The 17,952-nt window shown below is 46.0% G+C and overlaps 1 protein-coding gene across 1 annotated transcript in view; it reads right to left on the bottom strand.

The window, feature by feature from the left end:
- KIF26B (kinesin family member 26B) overlaps positions 1-17,952 on the bottom strand; it is a 380,111-nt gene that overhangs the window by 37,105 nt on the left and 325,054 nt on the right. Inside the window, exon 10 of the mRNA XM_036235366.1 lies at positions 12,878-13,037. Within this exon, the coding sequence (XP_036091259.1) occupies positions 12,878-13,037 (160 nt within the window). The remainder of the gene's footprint in view (positions 1-12,877; positions 13,038-17,952) is intronic.

The following is a 17,952-nucleotide window of genomic DNA, read 5'->3' as shown; positions in this document are numbered from 1 at the left end:
GGCATTATTAGATATCACCATTCTAACCTGATACGACCTCACCGCACAGCGGGATGTGAACCGATAACCCACAGGAAAGGACACTTTCATTGTAGGCAAAGCTTAAAATGAGGCCTGGGGTCCTGGGGGCTCTCAACAATGGTACAACCAGGAGGATGGGGGAGCAGAGTGGCAGGCACGGGACATTCCCAGGTAACAAAAGTACAGCGTACCTGCAGAGGGGCTGAGGGGTCACTCACTGGGACAAAGAGGTACCCCATTGAGGTACAGGAGTCAAACTTTGCTTGCCTATAATTTTGTCCCTCACCAGCTTCACTAACAGCACTAAGTCACAGGTGGCTACAGAGATTTCTGTCAGCCGCCTCTGCATGCTCCAGGCTGCTGTGACCAAGGAAAGTTGGAGTGAATCTCCTTCGGCGGATTTCTAGTACGGGGCCCACCGCCAGCATCACGAGCGAGGGCCACGCCACGTACTGTGGCCCCAGGGAGGATCGAAATTCCAAACGTGAAGTACAGTTTCTACTGGAGGCACATCGCTTTCCCACCGCCATGAAATCGAAAAGCTGAACCATCGTAAGCTGGGACCCTCTGCACTCAAAAAGCTGTGGTTTTGCTGCTCTTACTGATTTTGCACAATACCCATGGTGCAAGGTCACGTGCATGGGTCTTTAAGTGGGTCCTTGAACAGAGAACTTGAAGTCAAAAAGGTGAGTCTGACTCCATCCAAATGGCTCTTATAGGAATAATCACTTGGTTCTTTTTACTTACAAATCACAGGCTCAAACAAATGACTTTGGTGGAGAAAAGACTTTGAGTTTGGAAAGGTCAAACCGTATGATTTTTAAAGGTGGTTAGTCTCCTTTTCCGAAGGAAATTGTCAAGCAGGGGTCCAGATGGTTTTTATTATTCCAGCAAGAAATCAAGCAGAGAGATTTCTCTTTTCAGAATTTGATCGTCAAGGAGACCCTGGCGGGGAGGGCTCCCGGCTGTGGCTTCGTGCATTCCCCTAGAGCGGGTGGCGGCTGGATTAAGCAGGAGTGAGAAAGGCCCACAGGCATTTTCCTGGGCTCGAAACAAGAGAGATGACCATCTCACTTATTGCCAGAAGTCACACAGAGAAGTGATGAAGCCCCATTCACACCTAGCCTGCCCTTCTTGGTACCAAGTACATGGTCTTCTAGATGTAGATCAAATGTATAGTTGTGTCGAAAGCTGGGCTGCCGTTCCCAAATCTGGGGACATTAAGAAGTCATAACGGCAGCCTTTCCTTGGAGGTTGAGTGACTTCCTGAAGCTTCCCCATACTCGCATCCTTAGGGAACCAACCCCAAAGCCATGCAATAAATGATTATTATAAAGAGGTAGTTTGAGTGAGTAAATCTCCTGGTTGAACTTGAAAACACTTATTTTTACCAAATTCTAGACATCTGGAGAGTTGTAGTAATAATCTATGTTGTTGTATCTTGTATTTATATTTTATTGTTATTTATTATTACTACAGAAAACATATTGATAGATGATTTATTAGAACATCTTACCTCTCCTTGAATATACTTTATAATGTGACTTCTAACTGCTTAATCCCTCACACTGTAATTTGCATACTGGTTTCTTCTGTCCTAGTGGTCTGTAGGTTTAAGGCTTTGGATAGTACTTTATACATCACAGACACTTGATAAATTGTCAAAATCACCTGGTAGAGTGCATATATTTTTGCTATATATTTGATTTAGGAAGTAGGGCTCTAGCCTCAGTGCCTCTCTATATCCTAAATGTTACCACAAAAGGATACACTTGGTACTAATTAGATGGGGATCTGATGGCCACAAGCAAGTCTGGTGGCCAAAGAGACCCTCCAGGTATGAGGCGGGCCACCAAAAAGCTGGAGGCAGATGGACGACTCGTGTCTGCTGCTGAAGAAGCAGAGCTTAGAGCAGGTTGACTTCATTCAAAATCGTTCAAAAATAACAAGAAACCGGGAGAAAAAGCTTCTTGTTATCTTGATGAGCTTTTATTATAAGAAAGATAGTATGCGAACAAACAATTAAAATATATTATCGATGCCTAAAATAAAATACCTACAGAATGACATAGGGGGTTAGAGGACGGGAACGACTTTTCCAGAGCAAAGAATTGGGAGGGGGAAAAGGAGATCAGAGAAGGCTTCAAAGAGGAGATAGTATCTGAAATAAGCCTTGACGAAAAAGCAGGAAGGAAAGAAAAAGTTTTTAATATAAGAAAATTTTTAATATAAGAAAATTGATTAATGTAATTATTAAAGGATTAAAGGAGAAAAACCATGTGATCTCATTAGATGTAATGGGTTAGACAAAATTCGCCAATCAATCTTTAAAAATCTCTTAGAAATCCATCAACAGAAGAACAAATAGTCTGTGATACCCTCTTACAGTAGAAAATCACACATCAATGAAAATTAATAAACTACAGCCGCGCGCATCAGTATGGATGTCAAAAATGAAATAATGATTGAAAAAAGCAAGGTGCAGAAGGGCCAGGAAGAGAGTACGATGCCATTTATGTCAAGTCAAAGGCAGACAAAACTAAACGATCTCTGTTTTAGGAACACAAATTCAGGTGGTGACGCCAGAAGGCAAGCGAGGGAGCTGTGCATGAAAGTCGGGCCTGGGGTCACCTCAGGGGAAGGTGTGGGGGAGGGGCTGCAATCGAGGAAGAGCAAACGAGGTCTTCTAAGGCACCGAAACGCTCTGTAGCCCAACCCGGGTGGTGGCACTTCGGGATTCCATTTACTATCTTACAGGCGGCGCAGATGTCCACATCTGTAGAGACGACCCATCTCACAATCAGAGCGAGCCAGGGAAATAGGCAGAAACCCCTTCGGCGGAGGAGGAGATCCGGGACAGCACTGGAAGACAGCGTGTTCTCGATCAGCACCCATTGAACGGCTGGCTGAACGGACAAGGCCGTTGTAAGCAGAAGGTGCATCTGCAAAGCATGGCGGCCTGAGGGGGCCGGAGGGGGGCGGGCAGGAGCCTGGACGCAGTTTCTGTGATCAGAAAGGCGGTCGCGGCCCAAATTCTGAAGAGCTTCGCGTGGCCTTGAACTCTGTGCTGCAGCCAACAACAAGGCTTTGAGGGGCTGGAAGAGGGCGGTGAGGTCAGATGTGCTTTTTAAAAGGGCAGCTGTGTGGGGCGTATGAAACGAAAACCCCCAAGGGAACGATGGCGAGGGCGCCTTCCCTCGGGGAGGGGCCAGCGTGGTGAAGTTTGTTCAGCAACCGGCATAAAAATGCTCTCAATACAAACGACAATCGCAATTAGTCCTGGGCTCTGGGTCCCATGCTGAGGGATGGCAAGGTCCATGGGAGAAACAAGCCTCCGTAACGGGTTCGAAGAAAAGACCTGACACGGTGCCTTCGGGACAGACATGTCTGACCCTCGGAGAAGTCAGCGTGCCAGGGCACGGGACCGGGACGTGCATGCTTATGAACTGGAGGCCTTCCCTTCACCCTAACCTAGAAAGTCCCCCAAATCCCGACTGACTTCACAGGCAAATGAGAAAGCTTAGTAAGGACACACGAAAATAAAGAGCCCCAAAGAAGTGACGATCGCAAAGTCTCACAAAGTCCACCATTCTTCAAATTAGTAACTCGTTGGTTATAGCTGTCTCTATTTCTTCGTTTCTCTTTTTAGAATATCAAAATAAAATTCAGTTCTGCTTTAGTTAAAGAATTACTGGGTACATTAGACAATTTGGTACAACCTAACTGCTCCGCGAATGTAGCTATTTGAAAATTGTTCAATTACACATGAAATGAATTATCACCTCATTTGCATGGACAAAAATAATCTATTAATGCGCAATTGAGCCTGAACCAGTGGTGAAACAGGTGAGAATTTATGGCTGGATACTCTGATGGGAGATCCATTACTGTGCGAGTCAGTTATTTTAATAAATTAAGCCTCAACTCATTTGCACGTTCCATTCCTTCAGGTGCCTGATTGTGCGGAAGTCAAGCTATGCTTGAGTGACGCCCGGAGCCCTGTGGGTGCCCAAGGGCACCTTGGGTCTGCGTGCACTGGCCCCCGACTCACCCGAAGCCCTCCCGCCTGGGCCATCGTCTTCCGGCAGCAACCTGACTTGTGATACAGTGATCAGTTATCATTAAAGATAACAATTAGCCCTGGATTTGGAGTCTTGCGTTCGGCTCCGTAGTTTGTCATGATTTGTGTCAGGCAACATCTACGTCATTCTAACAAAAGACGGAACAGGTGTGAGTGGGTGAGGCGATTAAAGGATGGACTGTGGGAAACTCTGGAAGACACAGATGAGCGTGAAGAGATGAGGAGCGGGCTTCCGAAGCGCCGCCTCTGCCCAGACGGCCTTCGCTGTGGCCTTTCTGGTTCCGTTGACCGTACGTGAGCCCTTTGACCGTGGGGTGGGGAAGCACTGGTCTTCAGAGGTCATCAGGTGCGGGACTTGCTTGTTTCCGTCTGTATCTCAAATTGCCCACGAGTAGCGATCATCTGTGTTGTCCTCTGTTTCGGCCTCCAGGCCTCGCATATTGTAGAGGGCCGACCAGTATTTTTGAATGAGTGAGTGAATGAATAACTAAGTCGACAGAAGAACTTACAGACACGCCGCTGTGTGTTTATCGGATGGTTTCCTGTATGTGTTTGGTAGCCTCCACCAGACGTGTAACAAAATGTGTTGCTTAAACTCCTCAGTCAGGTCCGCTGGGCCAGAATCCAGCTTCCTGATCAGAACAGTGCTGAGCTCCATGAACAACGGAGTTAAACTTTATATATCACTTGGGATCTGAAGTGTCAGGTGGAATTTATATCATCGAGGTCAGCCTTGACCATCCCCCTGGAAGAAAACCCTTCTCTCACCAAATCCAACGGAGCCGTTTTATTTTAGCGTTGGATGTATCACTGTCCCTGGCTGGCTGAGCGTCAGCAGTATTTAAAGGCCGTATTATATGGAAAATTTGTATCTTTACATATTTGATTTGTACCCTGATCAATGGGGTACGCAGATGCAACTGGGGGCGCAGCCTCTGATCCCCACCTCCACTCACTCTCAGGCCGATCGATGACTCACTGCGGGAAGCTGTAGGTGCAGTGACTGCTTCATTTCCTCAAGAATCTGTTTCTTCTCTCTGTGTACACAGTAACTTAGGGTTTGGATTCTCTTATATTCAACATCGGTGACCGGCAGTGACTCTATGCGTCAGGCATAGAAACTCTTGTTGAAAAACGCCTGAGACTTCCATTTGCACAAAAGGCACTTATAATCCACTTGGCCAAAAGAGATACGTGCTTTGAAAATCAAGAAACGGATTTAAAAAAAAAAAAAAGGTATGCTAGCACCAGATCGATCCGGGTTCTAACGTTTTGCAATACAGTAAAACAATTACACTTCTGCCTTCGAGGCGCGTGTCTTCGAAGGGGCCATCCCGGACACAGCCTGGACGGCACACGCCACCGAGGCGAGGGACAGAGGGCGCAGGATTGGCCATCCTGGCTCAGCCGGTGGAGGGACGGGAAGCTCGGGGAGGGGGTCTGAGGTTGGCAGCGGCGCCCGCGTGAGGACCCACGTCTCCCCGGCCTCGGCCTTGTTGAGGTCCGTCTCGTTTGGAAACCACAGACACATGACGGCAAATACGTCTTGGGGAGCGCGGCATCCCTGAAGAAGCATCGCGCATCCCAGCTGATAGACTGACGATCTTCTCTGGCACTGGGGAACTCCCCGGAGCTCCCCGATGAGCCGGATGCGTGAGGAAGCCCGTTATCTCCCCTCTGACGGCCCTGCGGCCCTGTGGCATGCTCACCTTGCTTATCCCTTCCTTAACTCCCTTGTACTCAGCCAAACTTCAAGACACGGCTGAGTGCTACGCTCTCCTACCCTGACAGGAGGCTCTCTTCACTCAGGAATGGCCTCTAGGCACGTATTAGAAACACTCACCCAAGGAGCAGGGAGCTAGAAACTCTGTCTAATCAGGAGGCCGCGCCCAGCATGCAGCTCCCCATGGTCACACCTCCCACGCTGGGACCCACCCAGCAAGGCCCGAGGCCTGCCTGGGCCCCGCAGCTGGGGACAGCATCGCGGCACCCAGCACCTTCTCCTGCTCGTGGGGGAGGTGCAATGGCTCTAACCAACTTCCAGGCTCTTAGGTGAGAAAGTCCACAGAAGCTAAAAGAAGAAGAAAAGGCTCGTGAACTAGGCTGAGCTTTGCCGAGCTCATCCCCTGCTGGCGCCCGGCGTAGGGGAGCCGGCCCACTGGGCGCCACTGGGAGCCACCGGACAGGGGTGACCTGTCAGTCCTGCTCTCCAGCCTGCCACCGTGGGCCCTACACACGGGCTCTGCGGGGAGAAGGGTCTCGTTCATTTTAACAATCGTCTTATTTGGAATTTCTGATTCGGCCCTGGTGAGTGGCTTCGGTTCTGGAAGGGAGGTCTCCTCCTCCTCTTTATCTTCCCAATTTCACTCTGCTCGCTGCCACGAGTATCCAGCAGACAGTCACCCACGGCTTCGTCATCTCGGAAAGCCTGAGACCCGGGGACCGACCTGGAATGTCCAGCTGGCCACGGCTGGTCCCAGGCCCTCGGACCTCACGACCAGCTACACCTAGTCCAGCTTCGCAGATACGTGCGACCCGTTGCCTCCCCTCATTTGTTATGTCAACACATATGGACCTGGCGCCATCACGGGCCGGACACTGCGTGCGACAGGGGCGACCTGCTGGAAGCTCCATCACCCACCACCGCGACACGCGGACCGCTGCTCCCCCCCCGCATCCTGGTGCCCCCATCTGTAACGCGAGTCTGGGCACAACGGTACCTGCACCATTGATGAAACTAAATACCCATGGAGCGCTCAGAACAGGCTCTGACGCCACGCGAGAGAACGATGACTGGGAACCGTTATCACTACGCTCACATCACGAAATCGCCCTCTGCAGAGCTCATTCACGCACGCCGAGAACCGTCTAGAATGTGCCTGACAATCCAGAAAATAAGTATGGAAAACAATCTTCTCCTTCTCCCTATGATCCAGCAAGTCCACAGACCAGGAATCTCTAGACCCTTAAAAGGAATGAGAAAAACGTTCCCATTCTTCTTTCTGGATTTTTATTCATTTCTTCCTATGGGTAGAAACAGGTTTGACAGGTGAGGCTGATAAACGACCCTGGGCACGTATAGCCAGTGCTGTCTGTCCGTCCGTCTGTCTCCCTCCCTGCAGGTCACACACACACACCTCCGCGTAAGCCCCGGGGCTGTCTGGGAGGTGACTGCGCTGCTGACCCAGTTCTGCCCATCCCGGAGTCCTGGGGTCTACATTTGTGGGGGGACAGGAGGAGACCTTGGTCTACTCTCCTGGGACTCAACAGATAGAGGTTTAATTTCCGCACCAGGCTCTTGTATCTATTTGCCAGCTGGGTCAGAATCTGGAGAGAAGACAGTGTGATTAGGAAGCTCAGACACTGGACCTAAAGGAAGAACACCCCTTGAAAGCCAAAGGGAAATGAAGACGCTCCGCAGTTTCTGCCCAGGCCTCAAGCTGGATGGCCCATGACCCAGGAGGAGTTAGCGTGGCAGACACGGAAAACGGCCACCGTGGCTTTGCGGCAGGTGGCGATCGAGCCGGAGACCTCGCGATCCGCTCCCAGTTCCGTGAGGCTCTTTGAGAGGTAGAAGTGGCTTTTGAGAAAAGGACAGTGTGTGGAGCTCACATGTCAAACCAGGGGCAGAAGGGCCGGTGCCTGTGACACCAGCCAATTCCCAGACGAACTCTGTTCTCCCGAGTGGCTTGCACGGTTCTGCGATAAAGCTCACTTACTGGTAGTTGCTGCCTCAGCTCTCAAGGAAATAATATCAGTCTCTGGAATTTTCCACAACTAAATAGGTAGCTTCCGCTGGCCAATGATGCAAACGGGGGTGGGAGGGAAAAATCAGAGAGAGTAAGAATACTAAAACCTCGTACGACGGGGACTGCCACGTCCCCATGATTTTGTGAACTCACTTTCTCTGCGGCCCGACCGTCATGAAAACATATAAAGGTGAATATTTTTGAAGCAGCAATACTAAGAATTATCGCTGCTGTGGTTGCTGTGGCAACCTGAGGCTGTGGTTATTTTATTTCTAAAGAGGGAATGCCATAAACTGGGACCCGGAGTTTGTGCAAATAGTTCTAAATTGGCGTTCTCCCTGTTAACTCAGGGGAAGATAATACAGCGTTAATGTACAAATGTACGTTTAGAGGTTGCTTAATATGCCTGTGTGTCTCTGCCTCCCACACCACACACACACGCGCGTGCAAACACACACACACACACACACGATTCTTACACAGAGCTTCTCTCCATTACATGCTATCTTATGTAAACCTGGAGAATAGACATTCCTTTGCATTTTTCCTGGAAAATATCTATTTAATTCCAAGTTAAGCGTAAATAATATACATTCGAGTCCAGAGAAACAAACCTTTACTCCCCCGTGTGAGTCGAGGAACGGAATACTGCAGCTAATATCCGCCATTAGCTCCTTTCTCTAGCCTCCCAGAGAGTTGAGTAGATTTCCACTTCCGAGAAAGCAGAGACAAACCCAAAATCTAAATGGCGACCAGGAGAAACTACTTCTCAAAGCAAGCGAGAGGAATGCCTGCCTCCTTCATGGAGGCGAGTCCTGTAAAGGCCTGATGAGTTGGGGGCCTGCCGACTGCGTGGTCAGCACGACACCCTCCCGTGGATGAGAAGAAGTGTTAACATTCTTAAAAAGCTGCCTCTGTTTTAAACAACGTCATTTCTACACAAGTCACTGACTTAAACTGGAGCCGCCAGTGCTGCTGACTTGACGCTGCTACATTCTCAAAGACAACCTCGGTTGCTGACTCCTCACTGTGACCCGTGAAGTGTTCCCATGCCCTGATGAGGGGTGTCCTTATCACTTTTGGGGAGCAGTGGCTTTTCGAAGTGGCCCCTACAGCACTGTTTGCTTGCAGTCTGAAGCATCTTATTGCTAAGTGAGCAAACAGATTGCTTGACCTATGAAACTAATTATTTCTCCGAATGGAATAACAGTTATAAATGAAGGTACAGGCTTCAGGACGTAACGCCCCACGGCGGGAAGGGTATGCCTCTCGAGAGTTTGCCCCCTCACGAGACAACATCTCAAAGGGACCAAAAATTCTGAGACAACGGGGTGGTGGTTAGGATTTCAAAGCCTGGAAAAACTGTATTCCCCGGATCGGGACATGACAGCACTTTAGTCAAAGCTAAGGCCACACGGGCAGGTCCTCATGGCAGCCCCCCTGGGGACCGAGTCCAGTGGCGTGTGACCGCAACACTGGTGGTCGTGGGAATTCATTCCGATGCCTCTGCCTGTTTTTCCTTATCTATCAAACAAACGGGAAGAGTCCCGTGACACTGGTGCCCAAGAAAACAATCAGGAATAGCAAACGGCTGTAATGAGGGACGGAGGGAGACTTGCAAATGCCCTGTCAAGATGCTCATGACCGGGGCAGACTTCCCGAGACCAGAGGTTCCCCAAAGTCCAAAGAGTCATTTGTGCGGCCCGTGAAGTGTGGGGCTGGCTAGGGAGTCCTCGGTGCTCCTCCTGCCTTGCCCCCCCGGAGGGTGTCGCCATTTAGGATTGATTTATGGCACTTGGATTGGCCAGCGAGCCAGTGTCGCTAAGGGCCGAGGTGAGGAGCCCGTCCTGCGGCCCCGTGTCTGGCATCTGCGAAGGCAAGGCCATTTGCAAAGTCAAAACCACTCAGGGCACACCTAGGGGGCCCCGTGGGAGCGCCTGGGACGGCAAACGAATCCAAACTCACTTTCCACCTTGCTCACATGACAAGCAGTCTGGTTCGATGATGAAGAGTAATGAAGACAGGCTATAGCCCCTCTGCGTACATTCCAGTTAATTTCCCAGAAGCAAACACAAGTAATGCGGGTTCCAGGCACAGAGTTGTCTACGGTGACAAATGAAGAGGAATTCGGGGTTTCTTGTGTGTGTTTTGGAAGGGTGGGGGAGGGTGACGGATGTGAGTTTGGTTTTCTGTTTTTTATTTTTTTTTCCCTGCGAGTGAGCAGGAAGGAATAAGAGGAAAGCGTGGAGGAGGAGGAATGTATTGCAAAGACAAGATCTGCCACGGTGAAAAGTGTTTAGTATGCTAACAAAATGCTGCATAATGTGGCTTTAGAGCCCAACTGAATTGATAAAAGAAATCCGGGCCACCCTGCTGTGCCGAAGACCCCATGCCGTGAAGAGCAGAGACGCTAATACATTACAGAGCTTGACGAGGTGCGGAGTGGATTGGCAGTGGCTTCCAAATGCAGAGGTCTCTGGGGCTGTGGCAAGTGATGTGGTCTGATCCCGCCACCAGCTGGCTGGGTGCCTTGAGCACATCTTTGCCTTATCATCCTGTGCCTTGAAGGAGGGTAGTTTCCAGTTGATTAATCACTTTGTAAATGTGATCTGCAGACACCAAATACTGACTTCATGCTAAGGCCGAGGCTCTGAGCCACAGTTATAGCAAGGGTCTTTTGAAGCTCGTACACGACGACGGGCATTCGGGACCGGAGGGTGACGGAACTGGACTGTACAAGGACGCGGGGTGGGGGGGCGGGGGGACAGAGCTGGCCAGATGGCCAGGCCTCCGTGTGTCCTGGCGCCCAGCAATGGGCGGCCCCGTGAGGTCTTCTCCAGGAGGGTCCCGATGGTGGGGGACGGCTCTGGACTGTGTCTTATGCAGACACCCCGCTGATGTTAAGTCTGTGCCCGTTTCAGACATGGAAATCCTTCGATCATCATTCTCTCAGAGCCGGAATGCAAGGAAAGGAGCTCCCAGGACTGAAGTGGACAGATGTCTGCAGAGAATCGTGGGGGGACGCTTTACACTTTGTCAGCCATCCCAAGGGGGGGCAGGTGGCTGGTCGTCATGGCTAGCTGATGCTAAATATGTTTAATTTAACAAGAGACCTTGAACTATTAATAAAAACAATCCCTAATGTTTCCCCATATGTTTATAATAAAACCCAACTCTAACCGAAAGGAAGTTACTTTATCTAAAGTAAAAGTAATTTCATACGCTTACATTCATCCATCCCTCCCAGCATTAATTCAACAAATATTTATTGAAATCATAAAAGCATGTCACTCTATAGAAGCAATGTGAGAGATATATAAGTAAAATACATCACCAGTGACCTTAAAACTTGGCATTTCGAATTGTATCTATGTCGTGTTCTATTAAGTTATAACGTTAATAGACACGCTTTCTTTTTTATAGACAGGAAACCCAACTAGGGCCAATAACTGCTTTCTTTCTAAGGTCTCCAGCCTTAACAGTACCTCTCCTGACCTTTCCTTTTCCTCTCTCTCTCTTTCTCTCTCCCCTTCTCCCCTCCCTTCCTTCCTTCTCTTGTAATTTCAAGCTGAGCTTATTCAACTGCAGAAACAATATCGAATGAAACTCGATAAACCTTCAACTCAGAATTTCTTCTCACGGGAAAGGGTCCCCACCTGGGCTGGGAAAACCATTTCTAGATTTATCCAACCATGATTCCAAGCTTCAGGGATGGAGACAGACAGGGTTAGAGTTGCCACGGAAGCTCCTAAAGTCAGTTCAGCGACGGGCTTCCTGGTGGAAATAGGACCGCGGTGCTGGCATCGACTCGGGGCCACGGGGACGGAGAACACAGGGACTCGACCCAAACCACAGTTACCGCGGATCGAACTGCCTGACGCACCTTCCTCCTCCCACACGACGGTAACATACTTTCTAGGATTTTACAGATTACACCCGGATTCCATATATATATCTGCCTAATCCTTATGGTGACTCTGTACGGCAGGTGCGATTTCCATTTCATTTCCATTTCCATGAGGATAGGCTCAACCAGATTATCCTTATTAGTCATTGCCTAGAGTGCGCTAAATTTTACAAAAAAAACTCTCATACACATCATATCATTCCGAGCCTCCTAGCCCGGTGACGTGGATAAGAAATATAGTTTTAACCCTCAGTTTACGGTGAGCGACATTTCGGATCGCGAGGAAGAGGCGCGGCCGGGCCGGGTAGGCGTCTGGGCGAGCAGAGGAGAACCGTCCATGCCATCCCCACGCGGACCGACTGCACGGCTGAACCACGGTGGTGGCGGTGGGGGGCGGCTCCAGGCCTGGGTCGTCCGCGGTGGGGCGCGGGTGATCGGGCCAGGCCTTGGCCATGCCGGACGTGGGAACGGCTCTGATTTCACCTTCCGGAAGCAGTGACAGGAAGAGGAAATGGATCTTGGGAGCGGAATGAACGTTCGTATGGCCGGGCGTGGGACGATTCCCTAAGCGCTTCACAGGCTCCCCTAAGTAGGATTCCCAGATCAAATACAGAATTTCCATGTATCTCATGCAATATTGGGGGGCGGGGCGTGCTTAGACTAAAATATTATTTGTTATTTATCTGCAATTGAGATTCAGCTGGGTAGCCTGTGTTTTGATCAGCTGAATCCCTAGTCCTGAGGGAAGGGTAAGCCGATCCTGTGCCCCGTGCTCCCGTCACTGTGAAACAGATACATCCACGCAATGGCGACAATAGCCCACCAACGGAAATCACAACTGGACACCTCAACTGAGGCCATTTCTTATTTCCTCTGACCTGAGCAGCTTAAAGCTAAGACCGGGACAGATTTAAATATTTCCATAGCTTTTGAACACGGAAGGCGATGCATTACACAATGGTCAGCGCAGGCTCGTTTGCGGCACCGAACTGACGATGTGCCCCAGGCCGTTCCTCTGTAGCACACATCTCCCCAGGTGTCACTGTACCTGGAGTCCCACACCCAGGCCAGGCGCGATGCTCGCCCCCGCCCCCTTCTTCGAGGAGAAGAGTCACTTACTTGTATGGGATGTGTTTGCTGCCGTTGACGAGAGCCAAGATGACATTGCCCAGCGCAGACAGGGAGAGGCACAGCCCTGCGCCTCCTTCCCGATTTTTGCTAAGGGCTTTCACACAACTGCCGAGGTCGATGAGGTGCAGGCGGCTGCGGCCTCCCGACACTGCCACGGGAGAGGAGACAAGAGAAGAGAGAAGGGGTTAAGGGCTGGCAAACGCTCACCTGTGCTTCACGCAGGACGCTGGGGGATCTGAGGGAAAAGAAATGAGAAAGTAAAAGGCTGAATGAACTTCAGTCCGTGAACTTGCAGGAAACCCCAGCGAAATCACGCTGGGGTTCCGAACATCACGGTTCTCTTAAATTCTGTCCAGCACACATCGCTGACCTTCTGAAACCCACTGATGTGTCCGATAGATAAATGCGTTAAGTCCTGTAGGTTGAATTGGATGAGATTCCAGAGAGGGTAAACGTCAATAAAAGGAGGATAAGGTTGGTACCTACATGTCTTTGGGATAGAATTCTGAAGCTGATCAAGTTAAAACCTGAATGGCCCATTAGGTTGACAACTCAAGGTAAAATCAGGAAGAAGTAACAGCCAGGTGCAGAGACAGGAAAAGACTCGAGTGTTTGTTGAGCATCCGTCAAGTGCCAAGTACTTCACAGACATCGGTCTCGTTCATTCCTATGGCAAAACCATACGCCAAATACTCTTGTCTTTTTTTTAATCGATGAGAAAATAGAAGTTTAGAAAAGTTAAGAAACTTGCTCGTGAATACTTCTGCCTCCAGCTAAATGAAGTAACAAAACCAGATAGATCCTCTTACCAGAAACAACCCAAAACAAACAAACAAACAAAATGTATAAAACGATTGTTTGAAAGACAGCAGACATCAGGCAGTAAGGACAGCGATCCCTGAGAGGTGGGAAACAAGGGAGGTGAGTACTACCTGTGTCCCGGCTTACTGCCTGGAGAGGGTTTCCAGGCCACAGCTCAGGGCAGGGAGTTCGGGTGGAACCCGATGGAATCCCTGAATTGAAAGGATAGAGCTGAAACTCCAAGGAAAAAAAGGTGGCAGCGATTCACAGGACAGGGTACCGGAGAGGGGCGAACTGCGGAGACTGGTAAAAGTATTCGGCTGCGTACTGCTCAGCACAGGTATGTGAGGAAACCACCCAAGGCTGGGGAATCATCCTCTGGAAAGACCAGAGGGCACTGAGGAGAGGACCCACGCGGGAAGCACTCAGCACTAGACTGAACACAGACTGGGTCCCATCTACAGATCTTAAAAGCAAAGACCAGAAAGAATCAAACTGTTTCTAAATAACGACTGCACCTCAAAGCAAAGCTTCAGAATATTTGCAAATACAGAAATGCCCAGCACACGGCCAAAAATAACCAGGCATGCAGAGAAGCAAGAAAATGAGACCCATGTGAAGAGATCATTGAAATCAACCCAGAACTGACTGACATAGATATGAAAAGTGACAGAAAGCCATTAAAACAGTTATGATGGTATTTCGAATGTTCAAAACATCAAATAGAGACATGCAATATATTTTAAAAGACACAAATTGAATCCCTAGAAATAAAAACTACAATGTGTAAGATGAACAATACACTGGATGGGATTAACAGCAGATCAGGCAATGCAGAAGGAAAGACTGGTGAATCCGAAGGTACAGTAATAGAAACTATCCAAAATGAAATACAGACAAAAAGTGAAAAACAAAAAATGAGAGTAAAAAAGAGAGCTGTATGACAACTTCGGTTGTCCTAATATGGACGTCATTGGAATTCCTGAAGGAGAAGACACAGAGGGCAATACAGACACAATTTTTGAAGAAAGAATGGCCAAAATGGTCCAAAATTTGATGAAAATTATGAACTTACAGATCCAAGAATCTCAATGAGCCCCAAGCACACACACACACAAAAAAAACCCACAAAGAAAACTATATTGAGCCACATCATAATCAAACTGCTCAAAACTAGTGATGATTAGAAAATTTTAAAAACAGTCAGAAAAATAAACCTGTTATGTAAAGAATTATGGCAGGTTTCTTGTTGAAAGCAATACAAGTGAGAAGGCGGTGGAGAAATATTTTTAAAGTACTGAAAACTGACAATCTAGAATTTTACGCTCAACCAAAATATGATTCTAAGACAAAAGGTAAATAAAAACTTTTTCACACTTAAAAAAGCTGAAAGAATTCACCATAAGGCAGACCGACAAAGGATATACACAAAGGAATGAAGAGCTGAGGAAATGATAATCATGTGAATAAATATACATTTTTTCCTTATTATTTAAATCTCTTTAAGAGATAACTGACTATTAAAACAAAAATAATAACAATGTGATGTGCGAATTATAACATATGCGAAATTAAAATGTTGGATAACAACAGCACGAAGATTAGAAGCAGGGAAATGGAAGTATTCTGTGTAAGGTTCTCATTCTACACATGAGTTGTATAATATCACTAAAAGGCAGACTGTGATAATTTAAAGATATATACTATAAATCGTAAAGCAATCTATAAATAGCGGAGTTATAGCTAATAAGCTAAGAAAGGATATAAAGTGGAATCATTACAAATGTTCAAGAAATCCAAAAGAAGGCAGATAAAAAAGAAAAGGAGAAAAAAAAACACAAGTAGATTGAATAGAAAACAGATAGAAAAATAATACTTTGGAGCAAACCATTTCAATAATCACATTAATTGTAAGTAGTTTAAATATTCTTATTAAAGATCAGAAACCGTCAGATTGGATAAAAAAAAGTAGGACCCTACTGTCTATAAGAAATGCACTTCAAATATAAAGAAACAACAGATTGAAAATATAAGTATGGAAAAGGCTATATATCAGGCAAACAGTAGCCATGAGAGAGCTTGAGTGGATATATCAATATCAGACAAAAGAGACTTAAGACAAAAAAAATTTACTAGAGGTAAAGAGGGACATTTTATAATGATAAAGGGGACGATTCATCAACAGGCCATAACAATCAAAAAGATTCATGCACCTAAAACAAAAGTACAAATACATAAAGTAAAATCTAATAGAACTGTAAGAAGAAACAGGCAAATCTATAGTTACAGTTAGAAATTTTTTTCAAATACCCCGAGCTCAATAACTGATATAACAAGTAGACAGAAAAGCAGTAAGGATATAGAAAATTTGAACAATACTATCGACCAACTCATTCTACTTCACATTTATAAAACATTCAACCCAATAACAGAAGAATACAAACTCTTTTGAGGTATACATAAAACATTTACCAAAATAGGCAACATTCTGGTCCATAAAACAAGCCTACATAAAATTTAAAGGATTGATATCATTCGATATTAAATGTAGACAGATACCTGGGAAACCCCTAAATATTTCAAAACTCAACAACACAGCTCCAAATAACCTATGATCAAAGAAGAAATCAAAATGGAAATTAGAAAGTACTTTTAAGTGAATGAAAATTAAAATACAACAAATCCAAGTTTGTGAGATGCTCCTAAGGAAGTGCTTAGGAGGAAATTCATAGTATTACATGCTTATATCAAGAAACGACAGAGATCTCAAACCAGTTACCTCAGCTGCCATCTAAGAAATTAGGAAAAAGATGAGCAAATTAAAGACTAAGTAGTAGAAAGGAAATAATTAACATAAAAACATAAATAAATGAAATAGAAAACTAAAAATCAATGTAGAAAATCAATGAAACTAAAAGCTGTTTCTTTGAGAAGATCAATAAAATTGGTAAATCTCTACATGACTGATCAGCAAAGGAAAAGGAAAGACAGAAATAACCAACATTAGGAACAGGATAAGTGGCCTAACTACAGGTTATACCGATATAAAAAGAGCAATAGGGAAACATTACACTAGTAAATTAGACAACTGGGAAGAATGGACAAAATTCTTGAAAGATATAAACCAAATCTCACTTAAAACGTAATAGATAATGTAAAGATTCCTATATCCATTAAAGAAATAGAATCTACAGTTAACAACCTTTCCTCAGAGAAAGCTCCAGGGCCAGGTAGCTGTACTGGTGAATTCTACCAAACATTTAAGGAAGAAATAACACCAGTTCTACACAGATTCTTTCTGAAAATTGAATAGGAGAAAATACTCCTCAACTTAGACAAAGAAATTACAAGAAAACTAAAGACCAATACCCCACAAAATACTGGAGAACCTCATCAGAAAACTGTATCTAGAAACATATACATCACCATGAGTAAGCGTGATTTATTCCAGGTAAGCAAATTTGGTTAACAAAAATTAATCTATCAATATAAGTCACCATATTAAACTTAAAAAAAAGTCTATATGATTCTCTCAGTAGATGCAGAAAAGCATTTAACAAAATTCAACATCCACGCAGAATAAAAATTCTCAGCAAAATATAAATAGAAGGCGATATCCTCAGTTTGATAAAAAAGTGTCCACAAGTATACTACAGCTAGCCATACTTAATGATAAAAGAATAAATGCCTTCTTTATAAGAACAAGAACAAGGATGTCCCCTGTCCCCATATCTCTTCAGCATTGTACTGGAGGTTCTAGCCAGTTCAATGGGCAAAAAAAAGAAAAAGAAAGAAAAGATAACCAGATTGAAAAGAAATAAGTCAAACTGTCTTTACTGGCAGATTACATAATCATCTATGTAAAAATGCTAACGAATTCACAAAAAAGCTATTAGAATTAATAAGTGAGTTTAGACAGGTTGCAGGTTATAAGATCAGACAAAAATCAACAACCAATTGTATTTCTATATAGTAGTAACAAACAACTAGAAATTGAAATTTAAAAGTACCATTTACAATAGCATCAAAAATATGAAATAGAGATAAATCTGACAAAAGATAGGTTCACTGAAAACTACAAAACATTGCTGAGAGAAATGAATGAAGACTTTAAAAACTAGAGAAATAAATTGTGTTTCATGGGTTAGAAGATTTAGTATTGTCAAGACGTCAATTCTCTCCAAATTGATCTATAGATTCCGTGTAATACCAATAAATATTCCAGCAGGTTTTTTTTTGGTAGAAAGTAATTCTACAAAATC

The sequence above is a fragment of the Rousettus aegyptiacus genome, unplaced genomic scaffold, assembly GCF_014176215.1.
Source record: "Rousettus aegyptiacus isolate mRouAeg1 unplaced genomic scaffold, mRouAeg1.p scaffold_m13_p_18, whole genome shotgun sequence".
Classification (NCBI taxonomy): Eukaryota; Metazoa; Chordata; class Mammalia; order Chiroptera; family Pteropodidae; genus Rousettus; species Rousettus aegyptiacus.
The sequence above is the reverse complement of the archived record's forward strand: the minus strand, read 5'-3'. Positions and strand labels throughout refer to the sequence as shown.